Source organism: Pteronotus mesoamericanus, unplaced genomic scaffold (assembly GCF_021234165.1).
Source record: "Pteronotus mesoamericanus isolate MK-2021 breed Mesoamerican mustached bat unplaced genomic scaffold, CSHL_Meso_final contig_557, whole genome shotgun sequence".
In the NCBI taxonomy this organism is placed as follows: domain Eukaryota; kingdom Metazoa; phylum Chordata; class Mammalia; order Chiroptera; family Mormoopidae; genus Pteronotus; species Pteronotus mesoamericanus.
The window spans coordinates 1,924,126-1,943,493 of record NW_026555200.1 but is presented as its reverse complement, the minus strand read 5'-3'; the positions used below and the strand labels follow the sequence as shown (position 1 = coordinate 1,943,493).

Genomic DNA, 19,368 nt, shown 5'->3' with positions numbered 1-19,368 from the left:
CCAGACAGGTAGTGACAGCAAATCCAGGTGACCTGCTTCACTGGGGCACCCTGAAGAAAGCCTCAAGGCCAGTGTAGATGGGCCCCTCCCTGCATTCTCCTTGCTGTCACCAGCATCTTTTATCCTCAGGCTGACCCTGAGAGGAAGGCGGTCACGCCCGGTTTTACAGACAAAGAAACTGAGGCTCAGGAAGATGGAGTGACTGCCCAGGGTCCCTGGGGTTAGTGACTGGCCGTGGAACCCAGATCCACCTGACTCTTTGGACCCTGGGAAATTCCAGGCCAAACTGAGGTGTAAGCACCCCCTCGACCGGACAGGGCAGGTAGGGCCACCACCCGAAGTGATCCACGGGTGGGGGAGGATAAGGACCACTCAGGGTGCACAAAGGACATGGGGGTGTGGGCAGAGGGGGAGGCCTCCCTCCTTGCAGGCCCGGGCTGGGGGATGGGAGGAGGGGTCGAAGGAACAAAGAGAGCGGGAGGGGGCGGCGCGGGGGCGCGGCCAGCCAGGTTGGGGGGCAGGTAGGGGGCCGCTTCCGCCCGGCGGGAGTCCCGGGCCCCCTCCCCCAAGCCTCACCTTTTATGGTAAGGCGGCCGGGGCGGCGGGGCGGAGGGAGCCAGGGGGCGGGGAGGGCGGAGGGGCGGGAGGCCCGCGCTCCTCCCGGCTCAGCTCGCTCGGGCGTCGGACCGGACCCGGCCGGGGCGCAGGCGGCCCAGGTAAGCTGGGCGGGGGGTGGGGTCCCGTCCTTCCGTCCTGCAGTTCTTGCCCCGGCTACACACAGGTGACAAACCGGCAGTCCCGGGCCGGAGACCACCGCGCCCCCAGCCGGGACCCCAACCCCGGCGCTGCTGGAGGGGGCCTGCGGGACCCGGGGGGCTGTCCTTGCGTCTCAGCTCCTCGGTTACAGCCCCGGAGTCAGGGGAGGGCTGGTGTCCCTGCCCGGTGCGGGGCGCCGGGGGCAGGGCGAGGCAGGGCGGAAGCTCCCGCACAAAGAGGACAGCGTCCCGCACATGGATCGAATTAAAGTCCCCGGCAGCGCCCCACGGTGACCCGGCCAGCCGCCCTGCTTGGCTGCTTGCGGGAGGGCGCCGGGTTTCCGGAGCTCCGGGGACCTCCGGACCCCTGGGTCAGGCGAGGGGAGGGAAGTGCTTCAGGAGAGCCCCCCTCGGGGCCGCAGCCCCCGTCCGGGGCGGGGAAGGGGTGAGCCCGGGCGAGCCCCAAGGTGTGTGCGTCTTGGCATGGGTCCTTCTCCAACCCAGATCCGAGGGCCCCGGGAAGAGAACGGGCAGCGCTTAGATTCCTGCCCTTCATAATGACGGAAGCGAGGTCCTGGTTCCCCCAGGCCCCCAGGAGCCCAGCCCCCAGGGCTCCCCCTCCCACTCCGGGGCTGAAGAACCAGCTGGCCTTTTCTTTGCCCTAAGTACCGAGATCTTTAGCACCCTCTCTCGCTTATCCCCTCAGCCAGCCACCCTTTAGGAGAGACCTCATTATTCTCACTTTATTTAAAAAACAAAACAAAACAAAACCCCGAGGCCCAGAGAGGTTCAGTGACCTGCTCGGGGTCACCCAGCAGGAAAGAGGCGGGGCCGTGTGAACCCAGCTCTTGGTGCCTCCTCCGCTTTCTTGGGTGGGAGAGAGGGAGGGGAACCCCTGTCCGAGGCTGCAAGGTTCCCTGCAGGAGGGCGAGGGGTGCAGCCCCACCCTCACCTCTAGCAAAGTTTAATTCTGAACGGACGGAGCAGAGAGTGCTTTACCAGAGTGCCACAGAGCAAAGCTTAGAGGCGGTTCCAGAGTTTTTGGAAGGGGTGAGGAGTAGGGCACGCAAGGGGGCCGCGGCCCGCGGGGAGCCCCTGGAGGCCCTGCCATGGGTTGCAGCCTGAAGCCGGCGGGGTGGGCGGCTGCTGCACCTCAGTCAGCCTCCTTCCTTCCTCTTGACAGGAAATGACTTTCCTTCCCTTTGTTCCCACTTTCTCTGTCTACCCAACTGGATCTCAGATTCGCCCTCTGGGGAGGAAGGATGGGGGCGGAGGGTCCCCGGGCTCGGCTGGCTGAGTCGCGGTCCACAGGGAGCTTCCACACGTGCGCGCGGCTCCAGGGCGCCCTGGGGGCAATGGGACCAGGGGGAAGCAGCCTCCCTTTCCGGCGGGGGCCTGGCTGACCCGACTGACCAGGGTTTGCAAGCCCTCAGCCGGGCCCCTTCCCCTGGGGCCTGAAGTCCCTGCAGAAACCGCAGGAAGTCGGGGGCGGGGCGGGGGGGGGGGGGTGCCCGGCTGTGAACATCTGGCCTCATCACTGGGACGTTTGCCTTGGATGTTTTCCGAGAAACCAGCAGATCCAACTTCCTGACAGGGGTGGAGTGGGGGTCAGGGGTCAGAGCAGGGTGGGAGGACGGCAGAGGTGGCATCCAGAGCAGTTTCTGGGGACAGCCTAGAAGGTACTGACCTCAAGATAATCCAGGTGGGGTCGTTCTGGGGTGAAAACGAGCCTACGAATTTGGGAGCCCGCACGCCACCCAGGGGAGAAGAAGTGAGTCTGGGGTCAAGGACACCTGGTGGACTCACATTGGATGGTGCGCTGGTAGAATTCCACGTCTGCCACGGGGGGTCTGGAAAAGCCCCTTAACCCCTCGGGGCCTCTCCAGCCCATCTGTACAGTGCGGGCAGAGCGGCTGTGTGAGGATTAGGTGAGTTTTGAGGAACGGAAAGCCCTGGGCACAGTGCCGGGCACAGAGCAGGCACTTCATCAGCAGTGCCCTTCTTGTGGTTTCTTGTATTGAAATCTCAGAGGCGCTCTGAACATTGTTTATACAAATAGATAATGAAATTTGTAGCAAAGTATAAAACCAAAGGCTATGACAGCCAACATAAGCATACGTACTTCCAAACATCTCTTACAAAACAAGAAACGAAAGAGAAGGACTTTAAAGGACTTTTGACACTTTCTTCAAATATTGGTTTCTGTTTTGGAACAGGTATTTTTTTTTTATATCAGACTGAGTGATACGTTTTAACCAAACATATACACGAACTTAAGAGGAATTTACAAGCATACGATGTTGTTGTTGTTGTTGTCCTTCTTCTTCTTCTCCTCCGTCAGCCGCCAAGGTTGCCCGTGGTGGCCAGGTGGGACTTTATATGGAGGGAGGCCTTTGCATGGCTGCTTGGGCTCCGAGTCTCCTTTAGGATCCATCAGGGCGCTCGCCCCCTGCCCACCCGCGTCTCAAGGTTCGCTCTCTGGGCCTTTTTTCTCTCTTCCCACGAACCTTTGGGCTGGGCTGTGGGGCCACGTCCGGGTGACAAAGGGAGAGGGAGATAGAGAATGGACACTTCCCCCCCCGCAGGTGCCCAGTGCGGGCTCCTGAGCGGAGGGTGGGTGCCTTGCCCCACCGCATGGCCCATCTCAGCCTTGTCCCCGGAGACCGCTGTCCACAGGAACCACCCAAGAGATAAAAATGGGCTCTCCCTCATCGAGGTGGCGCCCTGCTCCCAGATCCACACTCTGATGCCTCTGCTGGGAGCTGGACTCAGGCCGCACAGAAGTCCCAGACACAGCTGAGGGCGCACGTGGTCACTTCTGGCAGGGGTGGGGAGGAGGGACAGACAGGAACAGTGAGCCAGCCTGCCCTGTGATGGGCCGTCATCACCCTGTGGAAGCAGAGGGCGGCCCCAGGGTCAGGAATCAGGGGAGGCTTCATGGCGGAGGTAATGTTTGAGCTGGGCCTCCAGGGAAAGACTGAAAGTCACCCGGTGGGGAGGCGAGGGTGGAAGACACTCGCGGGCAGTAAAGGGAGAAGACCGCTGAGGGAGGAGTGGGCCCCAGGACTTCGGGACTTTGTCTTCCAGGTCGTAGGGAGCCAGGGAACACTTTGGAATAGAGGAGACACAGTCGGCGTTACACTCTGGAAAGTTCACTCGAGGGACAGGGTAGGAGGCAGGATTGGAGCCCGTTGAGGTTTTGGGCTGCAGTTTTGGAAATGGGGCCAAGTGAGTGATTCCAGCGATAGAATCAGGAACTGACCAGATGTGGAGGCGGACTGTGGAGAAGAGGATGCTGGCTTGTGGACTGGGCCGGAGCGGGCAGCGGAGCCAAGTGGCCAAGGGCATGGGCTCCGGATTCGAATCCCAGCTGTGCCACTGCATGACCCGGAACAAGTGACTCTGCCTCTTTGCCTCGGTTTCCTCATCTGTAAGATGGGGGCAGCCATCGCCCACACGTGCCCCTCCCCCAGCGCTGTTGGCAGGATTTATGAGTTAATGAAAGGGCTTAAGGCACAGAGTGGGTCTTGGGACGTGGTAGCTTTGATTTTTCTGTCCCTGCTGCTTCCTGGAGGCCAGTCCTGATGCATTCACTCCATATCCCTCCCGTGGGGGAGCTGGCCCGAACCTTAGGGACTTCAGCTCTCCCAGGAGGACCGGGATCCCAGGTGTGGGAGGTAACTCGGGACCGGGGCTGGAGGAGCTGCTTCCTCCTCACGCTTCTTGGTGGAAGAAAAGTCATCTTTCATGAGATGAGCAGGGCAGGGCTGCCCTTTGCTCCCCGAGGTGTGTAGGCTCGGGGGAGGGGAGGGGCCAGTCCGGATGTTGGGTCCCACCCTGGAGCCAAGTCACCAGGTGAACACTTGCCCTCACCCGAAAGACGTCGTCAGCTGGGCTGGGTCTCGCTGGCTCAGAGGGGTGGCTGCTCCTGTCTTGTTAGGAGGAGGAAGGCTCCGTGCCCTAGGGGAGGGGACTGTGACCCAGGCGGGGTGCCCCCTGAGCCCAGGTGCCACTCTGCCCCCAGCCCCACCAGGAGCCGCGGCAATGGCCTCAAAGCCTGAGAAGCGGGTCGCCTCGTCTGTCTTTATCACCTTGGCACCCCCACGTCGAGACGAGGCTGTGGTTGAGGAAGTGAGACGGGCAGCTTGCGAGGCCCGGCCTGGCCGCCCCCGGGAGCCTCCTGCCTCCACGAAGGCACCTGGAGCTGGCTCGGCGGGGAGGCCCAGCCCCTGGACACCTTCTGGCCGGGCTGCAGCCACAGTGTCAGCTGCGCCCCCTCAGCTCGCCAATGGAGGTAAGAGAGTCAGGGCTGGGTAGGGGGCAGGGCAAGCTCTGAGGTCATTCATTCACCGAACACCTCCTATGAGCCAGCTAGACTCTGAAACCCATCTGCCTGGGTTTGGATCCTGGCTCCCACACTTCTTGGCTATGTGATATTGGCAAGCCACTTAATCTCTCTTCCTCGGTTTCCTAATCTGTGATAAATAGGGACAATGACAGTACCTTCGTCAAAGGGTTGTTGTGAGGATTAGATGAGTTAATACACATGTGTAGCCCAGCACCAGTCACATAGGAGGTGTTAAATATGTTACCTGTTATTCTGGGCCACACACTGCGGACATGAACAAAGAGATGTTTTCAGCCTACATGAAACTCACATCCTACTGAGGGAAACAGATAATAAAAATATAAAATATAGTGTGAGGAAGACACAGTGCTATGTAGTAATAAAACACAGTGAAGAGGTAAGAAGGTGCAACTTCCTGTGGGGTTGTCAGAATGGCTTCTCCAAGGCGGTGACCTTCAGCTAAGGCCTGAATGACGGGGTGGAGGCGGTGGGGGGCGGAGCTTGACGCACGGTGGGAACAGCTAGCGCAGAGACGGTGGGGCAGGAATGAATTTGGCAAGTAGAGGAGCCTGAAAGGTGACTTTGTTTCCTCTGGGCTCTGCTGTTCTCCGGCTGTGTGATCTTAGCTGTGTGTCCTCCCTTGGTTTCTGCCTCTGGAAAATGGAAGTGTGGTCGTGTGTGATGCATCCATCGCAGAATGGATACTTCACAAGTGACTGTTCTTTTACCTTATGCCTGGTCCAGGCTGGCCCTGCTGCCTTCTTGACAAAAGCTTTCCAACCCTCTGTCCCTGAGACGTCCGTGGAAAGTCTTAGCTGTTGGATTGGTTAACAGCGAGGAGGGATGACAGCCAGGGACCTGAGGCAGGGGGACGGCTCACCGTCTGCCAGGGCACCAGCTGGGACAAGGAGGCACTGAGGCACAAAGGGCGAGAGGCCAGCTCCAGATGGCAGCTGAGCCCCCAGAATCCCCCAGGTGTCCAGGCAGCCATCCTGCTAGCCTGGGGCAGCTGGGTGCAGCCGTCACCATGGAAACCACCCAGCGGCCGATAGGAAATGCCAATGACAGGAGGCCAGAAAGGGGTGGGCGAGGGGGCTGCACGTGTACACACGTGGGAGTATGTGGATATTCATGTAACACGGGTTTTCATTGTGACGCAGCCTCCTACATCGATCTTTCTGTCCTAACCACACATCCTAAGGACTCAGCCTTGTCCAGTTGCTTCTCCACACAGGAGAACCAGGACCGAGGTTCACGGATCTGGGAGAGTCATCCAATGGGAAAAAAATATGTCCCTTCTGGATAGAGGAGGGAGCTCAAGAAATATCATTTAGATGCTGAAATTTCCTGGACATTTTCACGGGTTATTGGAATTATAGGCAGACGATCCTGGCAGTGTGGTACCAACACCAGACCTTCCTTGGGAACGGATCGCTTCCTCACAGTGATCAGTCAGCCATTTCACCTCCCAGTTGGGTAAACGTGGGGTTCAGTCTCACTGGAGTGAGGTGACTTCTAAGTGAGCAGCTTGGTCATGAGTCCGCTCTGACTACAGAAAACAAAAGCAGGCCTTGGGTCCCTGCCAGCTGCATAAAGCCACCTCTGCAGCAGGCTGTCATCCGATGCCTCTTCTGGCGCTTGTCCCCTCAGGAATCCACCCGCATTTCTCTACCCCTTTCATCCTGGCAGAATTCCCCGCTTTTCCCCACACTCCTCCCCCACTCCGCGCTAGACACCCACACAGCCCCACCTGTCTCTTCTTCATAAGTCAGTTTTTCTCTGCGCTTCTCCTTAAAGGGCTGCTCCTCCTCCTCTGGCTCTCGGCCACCTGAGCGGAATCATCGCCCTCACTGTGCTCGGGTCCCCTTTCTGCACACCTGCCCCGTGGCCTCCAGTCCTTGTCTAGAGTTCCTGCCCTGACAGGCACCTGCCCACCCCTCACAGCCTATTGTCCAGAACCTAAGGCAGGACTTGGGAGAGGCCTCGGGACCTGCTGCGTCTCCTGCTCTGGTTCCCGACTCACGGCAGCTCCTCGGCGTGGCTCTCACACTTCAGCGACATCAGCATCCCTGGGGGCTTGTTCAGACGCAGCCGGCTGGGCCCCACCCTGGTGTTTCTGATTCAGCACGTCTGTGGTGGGGCCCAAGACTGTGCATTTCTTACGTGTTGCCAGGAAATGGTGCTGCTCTGGTCTGGGGGCCACACGTGGAGAACTATCGTTTAGTCCAAAGGCACTAAGCAGGTGAGGCTTATGGACTGGAAAAGTCGTTCTCAGTGTGGCCCTTGAACCGGCAGCCTGGGGACCTTTTCAAATGATGTAAATTCTGGGGGTTTCCCCCTAACCTGCTGAATCAGATCCTCTGGGGTGGGGCCCAGTCCTCTGCGTTCGAACAAGTTTCCCGTCTGTACAGCCCCTCAGCCCTTGGGACAAAGGAGAGGAGTTCGTTATCCGCCTTGAATGGACCGGAAGCCTGCAGCCCAGAGAGGTGCCCCGTGAATGAGCAGAGAATGGGACCAGAGCCCAGGTCTTCAGGGGGCAGGGCCTCGGGCGCGTCCACCTGTTCTCCATGAGCGCCTTGGGCAGGCAGGCGCAGGGCAGCTGGTCGTCAGTGGAGCCTGGCCTGCCCAGGGTGGCCGTGACAGGAGGCTGGCGGAGGACTCCTTGTCCCTTCTCCCAGGGCACTAGTAGCGGTGCTCACCCTCTAGTGGCAGTAACAGGATTTTCATGGGCATGTTCACAGGTCCACATTAAGGCTTCTCTCCTGACCCCTGGTCCCTTCTCCGGGGAGTGGGGCAACATGAGGGGTGGGGGTTCCTGGGTAGTTGGTGTGGTGGGTCAGGGAGAGCCTGGGGCTTAGGCAGGAGCGCGGCAGTCCGCCAGCCCACCTCCTCCCTGCCTGCCAGGAGCCCTGGGAAGGCTGTGCCCAAGGACTAGCAGATAGGGCCACGCCCTCAATGTCACTTCTGTCCTGTTTGCTGTTGGGTTGTGTGTGTGTGTGTGAGGGAGACTTTCAAACATACACAGGAATAGAGAGAACAGTATGAGGAACTGCACTCCACATCTACTTTTAACAATGACTAAGATTTTGCCACATGTGTTATATCGATCTCCCTTCTTTCTAAATATTTTACATATTTATTTATTTATTTATTTTTAGAGAGAGGGGAAGGGAGGGAGAAAGAAAAGGAGAGAAATATTGATCTGTTGCCTCTTGTACACTCCCTAACCAAGGACTGCAACCTAGGCATGTGCCCTGACCAGTAATCGAACCTGCGACCTTTTGCTTTGCAGGATGACACCCAGTCAACGAATCCACACTGGTCAGGGCTCTTCTAAGTTTTCATTTATTTGTTCTCTTTTTAAAAAGATTTTCTTTATCTTTAGAGAGGGGAAGGGAGAGAGAAGAGAGGGAGAGAAACATCCATGTGTGGTTACCTTTTGCATGCCCCCCACTGGGGACCTGGCCCGCAACCCAGGCATGTGCCCTGACTGGGAATCAAACCAGTGACCCTTTGATTCGCAGGCCAGCGCTCAATCCACTGCGCCACACTGGCCAGGGCACTTCTAAATATCTTAAAGGAAATGCCAATAATGAGGTCATTTCAGCCTCTTATTCAGGGTGCATCTCTAAATATGCCCTTTTTTTTTTTTTTAACATACCCACAATGTGAAACAAAACCAACAAGCATACCTTATGATTATCTAATACACTACCCATAATTAATTTACCTTGAATTGTCATAAAAATGCCCTTTAGCTGTTGGGTGGTGTTGGAATGAATGGCTTACACTATGTCTCATCTCCCCTTTGAGCCATGTCATCCCGTAGAATTTTTAGCTTTTTCCTCATCTGCAGAATGAGAATTAAATGAGATGACTCATCCTTTGAATCAGGATCCAATAAGTTCTGTACCAGCGCTGTCCAATAAAAATATATTGTGAGTCACAAACGCAAGCCTCATATGTAATTTAGAGTTTTCTAGGATCCACACTGAAAAAAGTAAAAATAAATAAGTGATACAACTTTTCATAATATGTTATGCAACCCAATATATAAAAATGATCATTTTGGCAGGTGATCATTATAACAGTGATTATGAGGTACTTTACATTCCTTTCTCCCTCCTTGGCCTTCAGCCCATCTCGGCATGGACTTTTCACGTGCTCAGTAGCCATGCGTGGTTGGTGGCAACTGTATAGAACAGGACAAATATAAATATACGGTCTCATTTTTCTCTCAAGTCTCTTAATTCCGAGGAAAACGCCTCTTTCTTCTCTCCTCTGCCACTGATTTGTTGCAGAAATGTGCTGATGTGTCTCTTGGCTCCTTCATGGTCTCATCCAGCTTGGCCATCTGTCTTCCAAATTTATTATAAAAGGGTGTTAAATCTAGAGACCCGCTTAGATTGTGTTTGGTTTCAGTTTACGTTTTGGGGCTTGTTTTGGTGAGAGCGTTTCAGAGGCGGTGCCTGCAGCTCACTGTAGCGTAGGCAGTGTCAGGGGACCCCCGATGTCTGCCAAGGTTAGTTGTGGGTTCAGGGGGTGACAGCCAGACTCTTCACGGACAGTTCTACGTCAGCCTGCCTGAGGGTCATTACCTGAGTCTATTATGTCACCAGGTGGGGGTTCCCACACGTGAGTGGCTTTGACACCACCTGGAGGGCTCCTTAAGATCCATGAGGCTGAGGCTGGGCCGCACCCCAGGGTTTCTGACTCAGCAGGTCTGGGGCAGACCCAGAAGCCGCGCGTCTGACAACGCCGTCCCAGGCAGGGGCTGCTGCTGGCCCAGGAGCCCCTCTGAGACCTGCAGCCTTGGGGCTGGTTTCGCTTGTACCCCCACAAGGGCCTTCTAGAAGGGATTTCGGGCACACTGGCACCCAGGTTGCAGAGGCAGGGGGCGCTGCTTTGGCAGCTGTTGTTCCCTGAGCCTGTGCCAAGCCCCGACCTGCATCATCTTCACAACAACCCTAGGCAGCCAACACCCATTTTCCCACTGAGCAGAGTGGGACTCAGAGAGACTAAGTTTCTTGCCCAAGGACGCACAGTAGCCAGGGGCAGAGTCAGAGATGGACCCCAGGTCTGGGTGGCTCTGGACCTGTGCCCGTACCCACCACGCTGTGCAACTTCCTCTCTGGTTGCAGGATGTTCTCTTCCCCCTCCTGCCCTGGATGGTGAGGACGCACTGCCCGACCTGGACCTCCTCCCGCCTCCGCCGCCCCCACCAGCATGCCTGCTGCCTTCTGACAACGATGACGACGTGCCCCCTGCCCCGATGGAGGCGTCACTCATTTCCGACTTTGAGCAGCTACACCTGCCCCCGCCCCCGCCCCCGCCACAGGTACTGCGGACCACTTTTCGTCCTCCGCCCTTAATAACAGGCCACAGTAGAAATGGGAGGGACTCAAGGCCGAGGAAGGTCCTGGGTCCAGCAGCTTCCTTAGAAGGAGGAGGAAGTGGTTTTGGCTGGGCAAAGGAACCCAGACAAGGAGCTGGCAGACCTGGGCTCCAGCCGACACTAACCTTCCCGCTGAGCAACCGTAGCTGCATCGCTGGCTTCTCTGGGCCTTGGTTTCCTCCTCTATATCATGGGGCTAGTTGTGCCTTGTGCCACCAGGTGAGGGGTGGAGCTGAGAGGGCTGTGGGCGTGCCCACTGGATGACTTCTCTCCTGTCCCTTGTGTCCCCACAGCCCCTGGTAGAGGGGCCTCCATTCCAGCCTCGGCCCAGTCGCCTGGAGCCCACTGAGGAGGAGCTGCCGCCTCCCCCCGACGAGCCTGTTGGCTTCCCTGAGAGAGAGGCGTCCACAGGTACGGACCCAGGGCTGGGGCGATTCTGGGTGGTCCCCGGGGGTCCTCAGGGGGCTGGCCTGAACTTCCAGGTGGGAACTAGGACAGCAGGGTCTACCGGTGTCGTCCGCAGCTCACAGGTCAGTGATGGGCCCTATAGTTGTACATCAACTTTCTTTTTATTGCCTTTACCTTTTTTCCTTTAGCACTAATAGCCACTTAAAATTGATCACCAAATTTGCTATGATAGCACAAACACCTTGAATTCCTTTTCACTATTTAATTTTTTGAACACGTAAGACCCTCACATAGCACAAAACAGAAAACATGAAAGGGTACACAGTGAAGCCTTCCCTTGTTAATGTCTTGCGTATTCTTTCCAATGTACATAAGCAAATACAAATATGCATCCGCCGCCCCCTCCCATTTCCCATTTTTCCACAAATAGGAACAAACTCCGTGCCGTCCTGCACTTTCTTTGTGCACCTCAGAGCTCATTCCACAGGAGAACGTGTAGCGGTTCCTTATTCTTTTTCAAAGCTGCACTGTGTTCCTTAGCAGGGCCCTACCATGTGCATTTAACCAGTCGCCTGTGAACGGGTGCTTAGGTGGCTTCTTGCTGTAACCAAAATAAAAGGCTGAGATGAATTGCCTTGTCTGTGGGCCATTTTTCCTGGGTGCAAGTTTGTGAGATAAATTGCTAGAAGAGAGAGTACTGTGACCAAAGGGTAGGTGCATTTGTCGCTCCGATGTTTTTGCCCAACTGCCCTTCATGTGCGCTCGATCTACCTGCCCACCAGCAGGGTCTGTGCGACCGTTTGCCCACAGACTCCCCAGCACCGTGTGTTACTCACTTAATAAACAGTAGTGGGTGCGCACCTTGTGCCAGAAGGCCTTTGCTACTCCAAGTTTATAAAATAATTCTCTGGTTTCTTCTAGTGTTTGTGTGCTTTCATTTGCCACATCTTCCATGCATTTGGGATGATCGGGGTGTAAGGTGTCATGAGGGAGGCCTCCCCCGACTTTAATTTTTTGCAGAGGGCAACGCCGTTGTCCCGACACTGCGTCTTTTCAGAAGCTGTTTGCCTTGCTTTTTACCGCTTCCCGACCCTCCTCAGGAGACAGGGTCGTGCTCACGAGCTCCGGGGCTTCGAGGCAGAGACCTGGCACTCTGGGCATGTTCTGGGTGGTGACCAGGTACAGTCCTCCCAGGCTGGGCAGGTCATGACCTGTGTCTCTTCTACCCCAGACATCTGTGCCTTCTGCCACAAGACTGTGTCCCCCCGGGAGCTGGCCGTGGAAGCCATGCGGAGGCAGTACCACGCCCAGTGCTTCACATGCCGCGCCTGCCGCCGCCAGCTGGCCGGGCAGAGCTTCTACCAGAAGGACGGGAGGCCCCTCTGCGAACCCTGCTACCAGGTAACCCCCTCAGCAGTTTCCCAGGTGCCGGGCACTGAGCTGGGCACTGGGAGATGTTACATCGTTTCATTCCCCACAACAGCCCTGGGAGGTAGGCACACCGGACCCAGTTCACAGAGGAGGAAGCTGGGGCTCAGAGATGGAGGAGGAGCTCAGCCAAGGTGACTTACTTTCCTGTGACAGCTGTAACATCACCACAAACTTGGTGGCGCCAAACAGCATGCATTTATTTACCCTCTTGCAGTTCTGGAGGTCAGAAGTCCAAAATCTGTCAAATCAAAGTGTTGAGCTCCGCCACCCCCACCCCTCACCCCCAGACTCTAGGGGAGGATCCATTTCCTTGCCCTTTCCAGCGTCTAACTCTGCATTCCTTGCATTCCTTGGCTCCTTTGTTCATTTTCAAAGTCAGCAGGGTTGCATCTTGCTTCAGTATCATGTTTCCTTCCCTGTCAAATCCCCCTCTGCCTCCCTCTTACAGGGACTCTTACAGGGACAGGGACTCTTACAGGGACACTTACGATGGCACTTAGGGCCCACCCGGATCATCCAGGATAACCTCCCCATCTCCAGGTCAATCGCAGCTGCCAAGTCAGGCACCAGGGGTTAGGTCCTGGGTGTCTTTGGGGCTGTCGCTCACCTTTCACACAAGGTTACACCCCGGAAGGTGGCGGAGCCGGGGTCCTTCTGCAGGCCCGTCGAGTTCCGGGGCCTGCCTATGGCCTTGCGCTCTGCCCCAGAGCCACGAGGGTCTGAAGCACGCTCTAAAGGAGGGTCTCTGGCACCTCTGGGTACCACCTGCAGACTGGGTGCCGAGGTAGTGAAAGTGCTGACTCCCCAATGGTGCATGGTGGCGTGTTCCAGTGTCGTGTGCAGACCACCCACAGACGGAAGCCCCACCTTGTCCTCCCGAACTGGTGGCACCTGGTAATCTGCATTTTAAACAAGTCTCTCAAGTGATTCTGGTATACGGTGAAGTTGGAAAATTACTGGTTTGAGGACAGAATTAGGATTTGGGACTGTCTAGAGAAGTCAGAACGACCTGATCCCAGGCAGGAGGCACTGTGAAAGGAGAAAGGAGCCAGGCTGTGCCACCTCTCTGACCCCATCAGTATGGCAGTGGATGATGCCCTTACCATCCCCTCTCAGCTTAGAGGGGAAGCAGGGGAAAGGGGGGAGGGAGCTTAGGGCTGGAAGCCGCCAGGGGGCTGCTGAGCAGCGTGCCAGGGAAGGCAGGGCTGCCCCGGGAAGGGAGGGAAGGGGAAATGGTGCCCCTCCCCACGAAATACACCTGTCAGATGAAATCAGGGTAAAATGAACAGGAGCACAGGAAGGGGAAGAGAGATGTCCAGGAGAAATGGACTGCTTAGGGGGAGTCTCTCACTCTGCGTCAGTGATAACTCTCTCTCTCTCTCTTTCTCTCTCTCTCTCTCTCTCATCCCTCCTCATTCCAGAATGGATCCAGGTAGTTTATAAGATTAGACACATATACCTGTAGCCACAACAATGCTGGACATGCAAAAACTTGCTGAGAGGGTAGATCTCATGTTAAGTATTCTTATCATGTAAAACAGTATTTTAAAAAAAGAATGCACATAATATTATGGGACATAAAAGAAACTAGAACAGAGAAAAATCAAAGTAGAGAGTAAGATGAGGAAAGTTAGCAGGACCCCAAAATATGCGAACGGAGGACTTCTACAATTTTTCCTAAAAGTGGAACATGGAACTTGACCCTGAGCTTCCAAGTGGGTGAATGGAAAAGGGAAAGAGTTTCAAGGTTTATTGTCTATAAGATAAAAAGGACACCAGCTTCTCCAGGAATTCCTTTCCCTGACTCTGAGATTTAAAAGAAATTTCTTCTGTGGGCCCTAGTGGACAATGGCCTCAGCATTTCCTAGGAACAAAACCTGCTGTCATAGGTTTGTGGTGGGATTCCTCACGGAAGGCCAAGGACACAAGGCCAAGCTTGACCCATTGAAGTAGTGGCGTGGGTTCAGGGGCAGTAGTTATAGGCCAATTGCATGAATTTGAGTTCCTCACCTGTACCCCTGGCCTCCTGTGTCCCTTCCAAGCTGGTCCAAAGCCCCCTGTGGCTTGGAGTGGGCACAGGTGTGGACGGCTCTCAGGCAATGGCACTCTGTCCCAGGACACCCTGGAGAAGTGTGGCAAGTGTGGCGAGGTGGTCCGAGAGCACATCATCAGGGCCCTGGGCCGGGCCTTCCACCCAGCCTGCTTCACGTGTGTGACCTGTGCCCGGTGCATCGGGGATGAGAGCTTTGCCCTGGACAGCCAGAATGAGGTGTACTGCCTGGACGACTTCTACAGGTATGGGAGGGGTGTGGGCCCTGGGTGGGGCAGGAGGACAGGGTGGGCCTTGGGCAGAGTGGAGGAGCTGAGACCAAGTCCCGGGGGCTGAGGGAACTGAGCCCGAGTCCTGGGGGATGGGGGAGCTGAGCCTGAGCCCCGGGGGCTGGGTCAAAAGCTTTCCTGCAGAAACCGGGTCTGTGTGTTCCACACACCCTCTATCTGAGCACGTACCTGCTTGCAGTTAATGTTTTGAGCACCTACACCAGACACTGCACTCGGGTTAGGCCATTTCATCCTCAAAACTAATGTAGCAGTAGATTAAGAATAGAAAGCTTAATTGAATCAGGCCTTGAGTCACGCACACATCACTTCTGTCAAGGCAGGTACTGTTAAGGGTTCCATTTTACCAAATGTGGAAACTGAGGCATGAGGCAGATAAGCACCCACAGTCTCCTAGCTACGATTCAAACCCCTGTCGGCCTGAGTTTTGGGGCCTTGCTCTCAACGCCCCCAGACCACAGTGCCATAAGCAGCGGTAACGACAGGTGTGCCCCAGAGGGAGAGACAGATGTGCCTGTTAAAAAGAAAGGAGAAGAAAAGGAAGAAGAAGAAGAAGCAGTGAGCTATAATAAAAGACTAATGAAACATCCCTGCTGAACTCACAGGAGATGTCTCTGCTTTCTCAAATCCTGACATTCACGTCACTTCCTTGCCTAGAGCTAATTATACCCTGGGAAGCGGGTCTAATTACTCCCGACTCTCCATCCGCTCCTGCCAGGAAGAAAGAGGCATTTGCGGTTGTAGCTCCAGGTGCAGTCACGTAGCAACAGGTCCGAAATAGCTCTGGGAGGTGAATTAGAGCCAGACGCCGTTCTGGCAGCTAATTTCTGTGGTTGTCGGCGTGAACACCTCCGAAGTGTGGGTTCTTTTCCCTCTAGGAAATTCGCCCCTGTGTGCAGCATCTGTGAGAATCCCATCATCCCCCGAGATGGCAAGGATGCCTTCAAAATCGAGTGCATGGGAAGAAACTTCCATGAAAATTGCTACAGGTGCGAGGTGAGTGGAGCAGTGATTTGATGACATGCTGCGGGCCGTGTTCAGTCCCCGCACGAGCCCTATTGAGAGCCTGCTGGTGGCGGGCCCTGGGCTGGGACAAGTCCGGGTAGGGGCTCGGCTCTCAAATTGCTCACTCTCCAAGAGCAGAAACAAATAAGAATGGAAATAATTGCAAATAGAGTCTGTTAATCAGAGCTCTTTGAATTCATGATGGAAACTGAACTCAACCTACTTTCTGCAAGAAGAGGGATCATGGGAAGGCTCATGGATGTGTCATTGATGATACCAAATGGTGTTGGTATCTCTTAGGGCGCTCTCTTCCTGTTTCTCAGTTCTGTCTTTTTTATGTGTTTGCTTCATTTTCTCTTCCTGTGAGCTAGCATCCTCTGTGAGGAAAGGGATACAGTGCACGGCCATGTGTGGGCCAGGTTTACATCCTTTCTAACTTAGGACATTCAGGGAGCCTATTCAGTCCTGAGAAAGCTTCTGATTGGCCCAGTGTGGGTCTCATGCCCATTCTGGGCCAATCACTGGCCAGGGGCTATGATTAACAACCCCTGGGGCCAGGGACTTGATACAATCATAGGATGGAAGAAAGGGATGCTGGGCAAGCCCACTCCATAGACGTCCTGTCCAGGTGCTGGGAAAGAGCATGTATAATCAGCTTTGAGACTAAAAAGGCTGCCAGTGATAGAGTCTAAGCAAGGTGGTTATAGAGGAAGTGATGTTTAGCCTGGGTCTTGCAGGATGAGGAGTTTGTCAGATATTCAGAGAGAAGAAAGGAAGTCCATAAAGGGCAAGGATCTGTAAAAACCCACTTCGGTGTGAGCAAGCCTGAAGAATCAGAGTAAGCGGAAGTTCCCAGGTGTGTCTGGAGTGTTGAGTGCAGGAGGGTGTGGTCAGAGAGGAGGAGAGGGCCCGCTACTCCCAGGCTGCAGGGAGGGGTGAGGCTGAGGTGGGGAGACAGGTTAGAAGCTGGTGCAGGGAGTCGCACAGGTCCCTGCCCTCAGAAGCCTTGAAACTCTCCTATCACCATCTTGAAATTATTAATTTTTGAACAAGGGGCTCTGCATTTTCATTTTGTCTCAGATCCTGTAAATTATATAGTCAGTCGTGTTGGGGAGGCTCTAAGAGCCCTCCCCTACCTCTTCCCCTGTCACCTCCCTGTCACTGATGTTTCTGTCCTCTCTGATGATGGTGACAAAGTTGGCAACTTTTATGGGTGTCACCTAAGTGAGAACTCCCGGAGCAAACCTCTCAATCAGCCAGTGAGTAATTCTAAACATTTCTTCAAACAGATACGTGGAACCAAGGGGCTGTTTTTACAAAGTGTGACAAGGGAGCTCGGTCCAGAGGGTGACACGTCGCTTCATAGTTTTGTTGTCTTTGTTGGTTAGAGTGCAAAGTCCAACTGATAACGCATCTTAAAAGAACAATGACGGAAATCGAGTGCAGTTGTCACCACTATAGCCCTCAGAAGGTCCGGGGGTGGCGGTTAGCATTTCCTTGAGCCTGCAGTGAGCAAATAACCGCTCCTGCTTGTCCTTGGTCAGCTCGCCAAGGCTGCTGTGAGCCCAAGGCTGCTGTGAGCGTCCCTGGGCTGCGGCAGAGAGTTGGAGTTTGGGCTCTCGCAGTTACGTTTCAGATGGTGAGGCACAGACCACTGCGTTCTGGAGATGATTGGGGTGCTGTTTCTTCAGGAAGGGAAAGAATGGGGTTCAAGGGGCCGTCCACACGCCTCTTGTCATTCCTGTTCATTGTGGTCCATGTTATTTATTACCATTGCTGGGGGGGTGGGTAACAATACTTTTATACCTGGGCTGTGATTTTTAATATATAAAATGTTTTCATGCACATCACCTTATTTAACCCTATGATGCTCTTGCAAGATGGGAGTTATTGTCTCCATTTAAGATGAGGAAACTGAGGCTGAGCAAAGTGATTCCGACCTGTGTTTGTCTGGGCCAGGTCTAGCCAGCTCCTACAGCTCCTTCCCAGATTGTGTGACTCAGTTGTCCGTAAGATGTTTCCTTCCTTGACTGTAATTTAAAAGAGGTCACGTGTGCTGCTTTGAGACTTTGCATTTGGCAACTGATGCTCTCACTCTCAGAGCCTGGCATTTAAATAGTCCTTGAGAGACGCGAGGGGCAGTTGCAGAAACGAGACACACGAGGGCGCCCTCTGCTGGCCTTGCTGGATCAGAATGGCACCCCTGAGCCCCAAGCTGTCTCTGCAAGGACCAGCCCCTCTGAACGGATTAATGCAGCTTCCAGAGGATGCCAGCCATGCCCTGTACCGCGTCTCTGGGCATTAATTGTCCGCATTATTATTCCCCAGTGTGTGCCCTGGTGAGGCTCAGGTGAGGCACAGCCTTGCGGCAGAACAGTGAACTTAGCAGGCCCCAGATCCCCCATCGCCCTCCCTCTGAAGTCCTTTGGTGATTTGAAAATTTGGAATTTTTAAGTTTGTGCTGGGGTTGAAGCTGTGTGGAAAATGGAGCGATGAAGAGACCCCTGGACCCCAAGCCTGAGACCCTGGATATCAGCTTCCCCATCTGAGATGAAAGCCCGGCCATTTTGGTTATTCACTCAGTTGACATTTATCGCGAGCCCGCGGTGCACAGGGCTCAGGCCTGGGCGGGATCCAGCAGGAGATGGGCTCCCTGCCTTGCAGAGGTCACGTCCCAGAGGGACTGCTGGGCAGTTGATAAGGCTCTTCTGGCTTTTTCCATGATCCTTCAGGGGACATCTCCCTCAGGTGACTCTGTTCTCATCACTCACAAGCCGCTGTGGGCAGGAGCCCCGTGTGCCTGGTCCTCCCCAGTGGTGACCTGGCCCAGTTGTGCTGGGGGAACAGGGATGAGTGGCCACCTTCCTGGCCCTGAGGGGGCCCATTCGTTCAGTTGGTTTCATCAGCAGACGCTAGGTGAGCTCCCACGGGGGCCAGCTGCATGCTGCTCCAGGCCTGGGGTCCATCTGCATGTCCCTTGTCCCTGCAGGACTGCAGGATCCTCCTGTCTGTGGAGCCCACGGACCAAGGCTGCTACCCGCTGAACGACCGTCTCTTCTGTAAGCCGTGCCACGTGAAGCGGAGTGCTGCGGGGTGCTGCTGAGAGCAGCGCCGGGCCCTGAGCCGCCCCCAGCCCTGGTCGGGGGCCCTTTCCCGACTCGGTTTCCCTTCCTGACCTGCTCTTGCACACTTCCCTTCAGAGCCACAACAGGGACCAGCCCGGCCTGTCGGGACGCAGGGGCGGAGCCGCCCCACCCCGGCCTCCTCCCAGCTCAGCCGGGGGGTGGCCGGCAGACAGCGCCCTTAGACTTTCACCTCCTCCTTCTATCCTCTGAGCACCGGAAGTCTCCGTGCCAGGAGTGTGACATCCGGGGGCCCATGACTGAGGCTCTGGCCCTCTCGCACGCTGGCGTTAGGCCTCGCTTCTCCAGGGCTGAGGCATTGTCCTGTGTCCCTAGCAGTGACACTTTAGCTGTCCCGTAAGGGGTGCTGAAATCAGCTCTGGCTTGCAGAGCTGAGCTGTTTGAGTTAAACTCCAAGGTCCCTTAAAAAGTGCTTTTTTAAAATATTGAGTTTTAAATGATGGGAAACATTCTTTGGATTTTGCGGGGTGGGGGGGTGTATCTTAATAGGAAATGTCTCCCATTCGTTCATAAATCTATAAGTATGTGACCTGGGGGTGGCACGGC

General features: G+C 55.4%; 1 protein-coding gene across 1 annotated transcript; it reads left to right on the top strand.

Annotated features, from left to right (window-relative positions):
* The first annotated feature begins 678 nt into the window (after nt 1-678).
* On the top strand, nt 679-18,782 carry FBLIM1 (filamin binding LIM protein 1). Its single transcript, XM_054579630.1, has 8 exons — nt 679-716; nt 4,780-5,049; nt 10,245-10,441; nt 10,792-10,909; nt 12,138-12,307; nt 14,454-14,632; nt 15,553-15,670; nt 18,669-18,782. Exons 2-8 carry the CDS (start codon nt 4,800-4,802, stop codon nt 18,780-18,782), a joined length of 1,146 nt encoding a protein of 381 aa, XP_054435605.1. The 5' UTR covers nt 679-716; nt 4,780-4,799.
* Nucleotides 18,783-19,368: the final 586 nt, after the last annotated feature.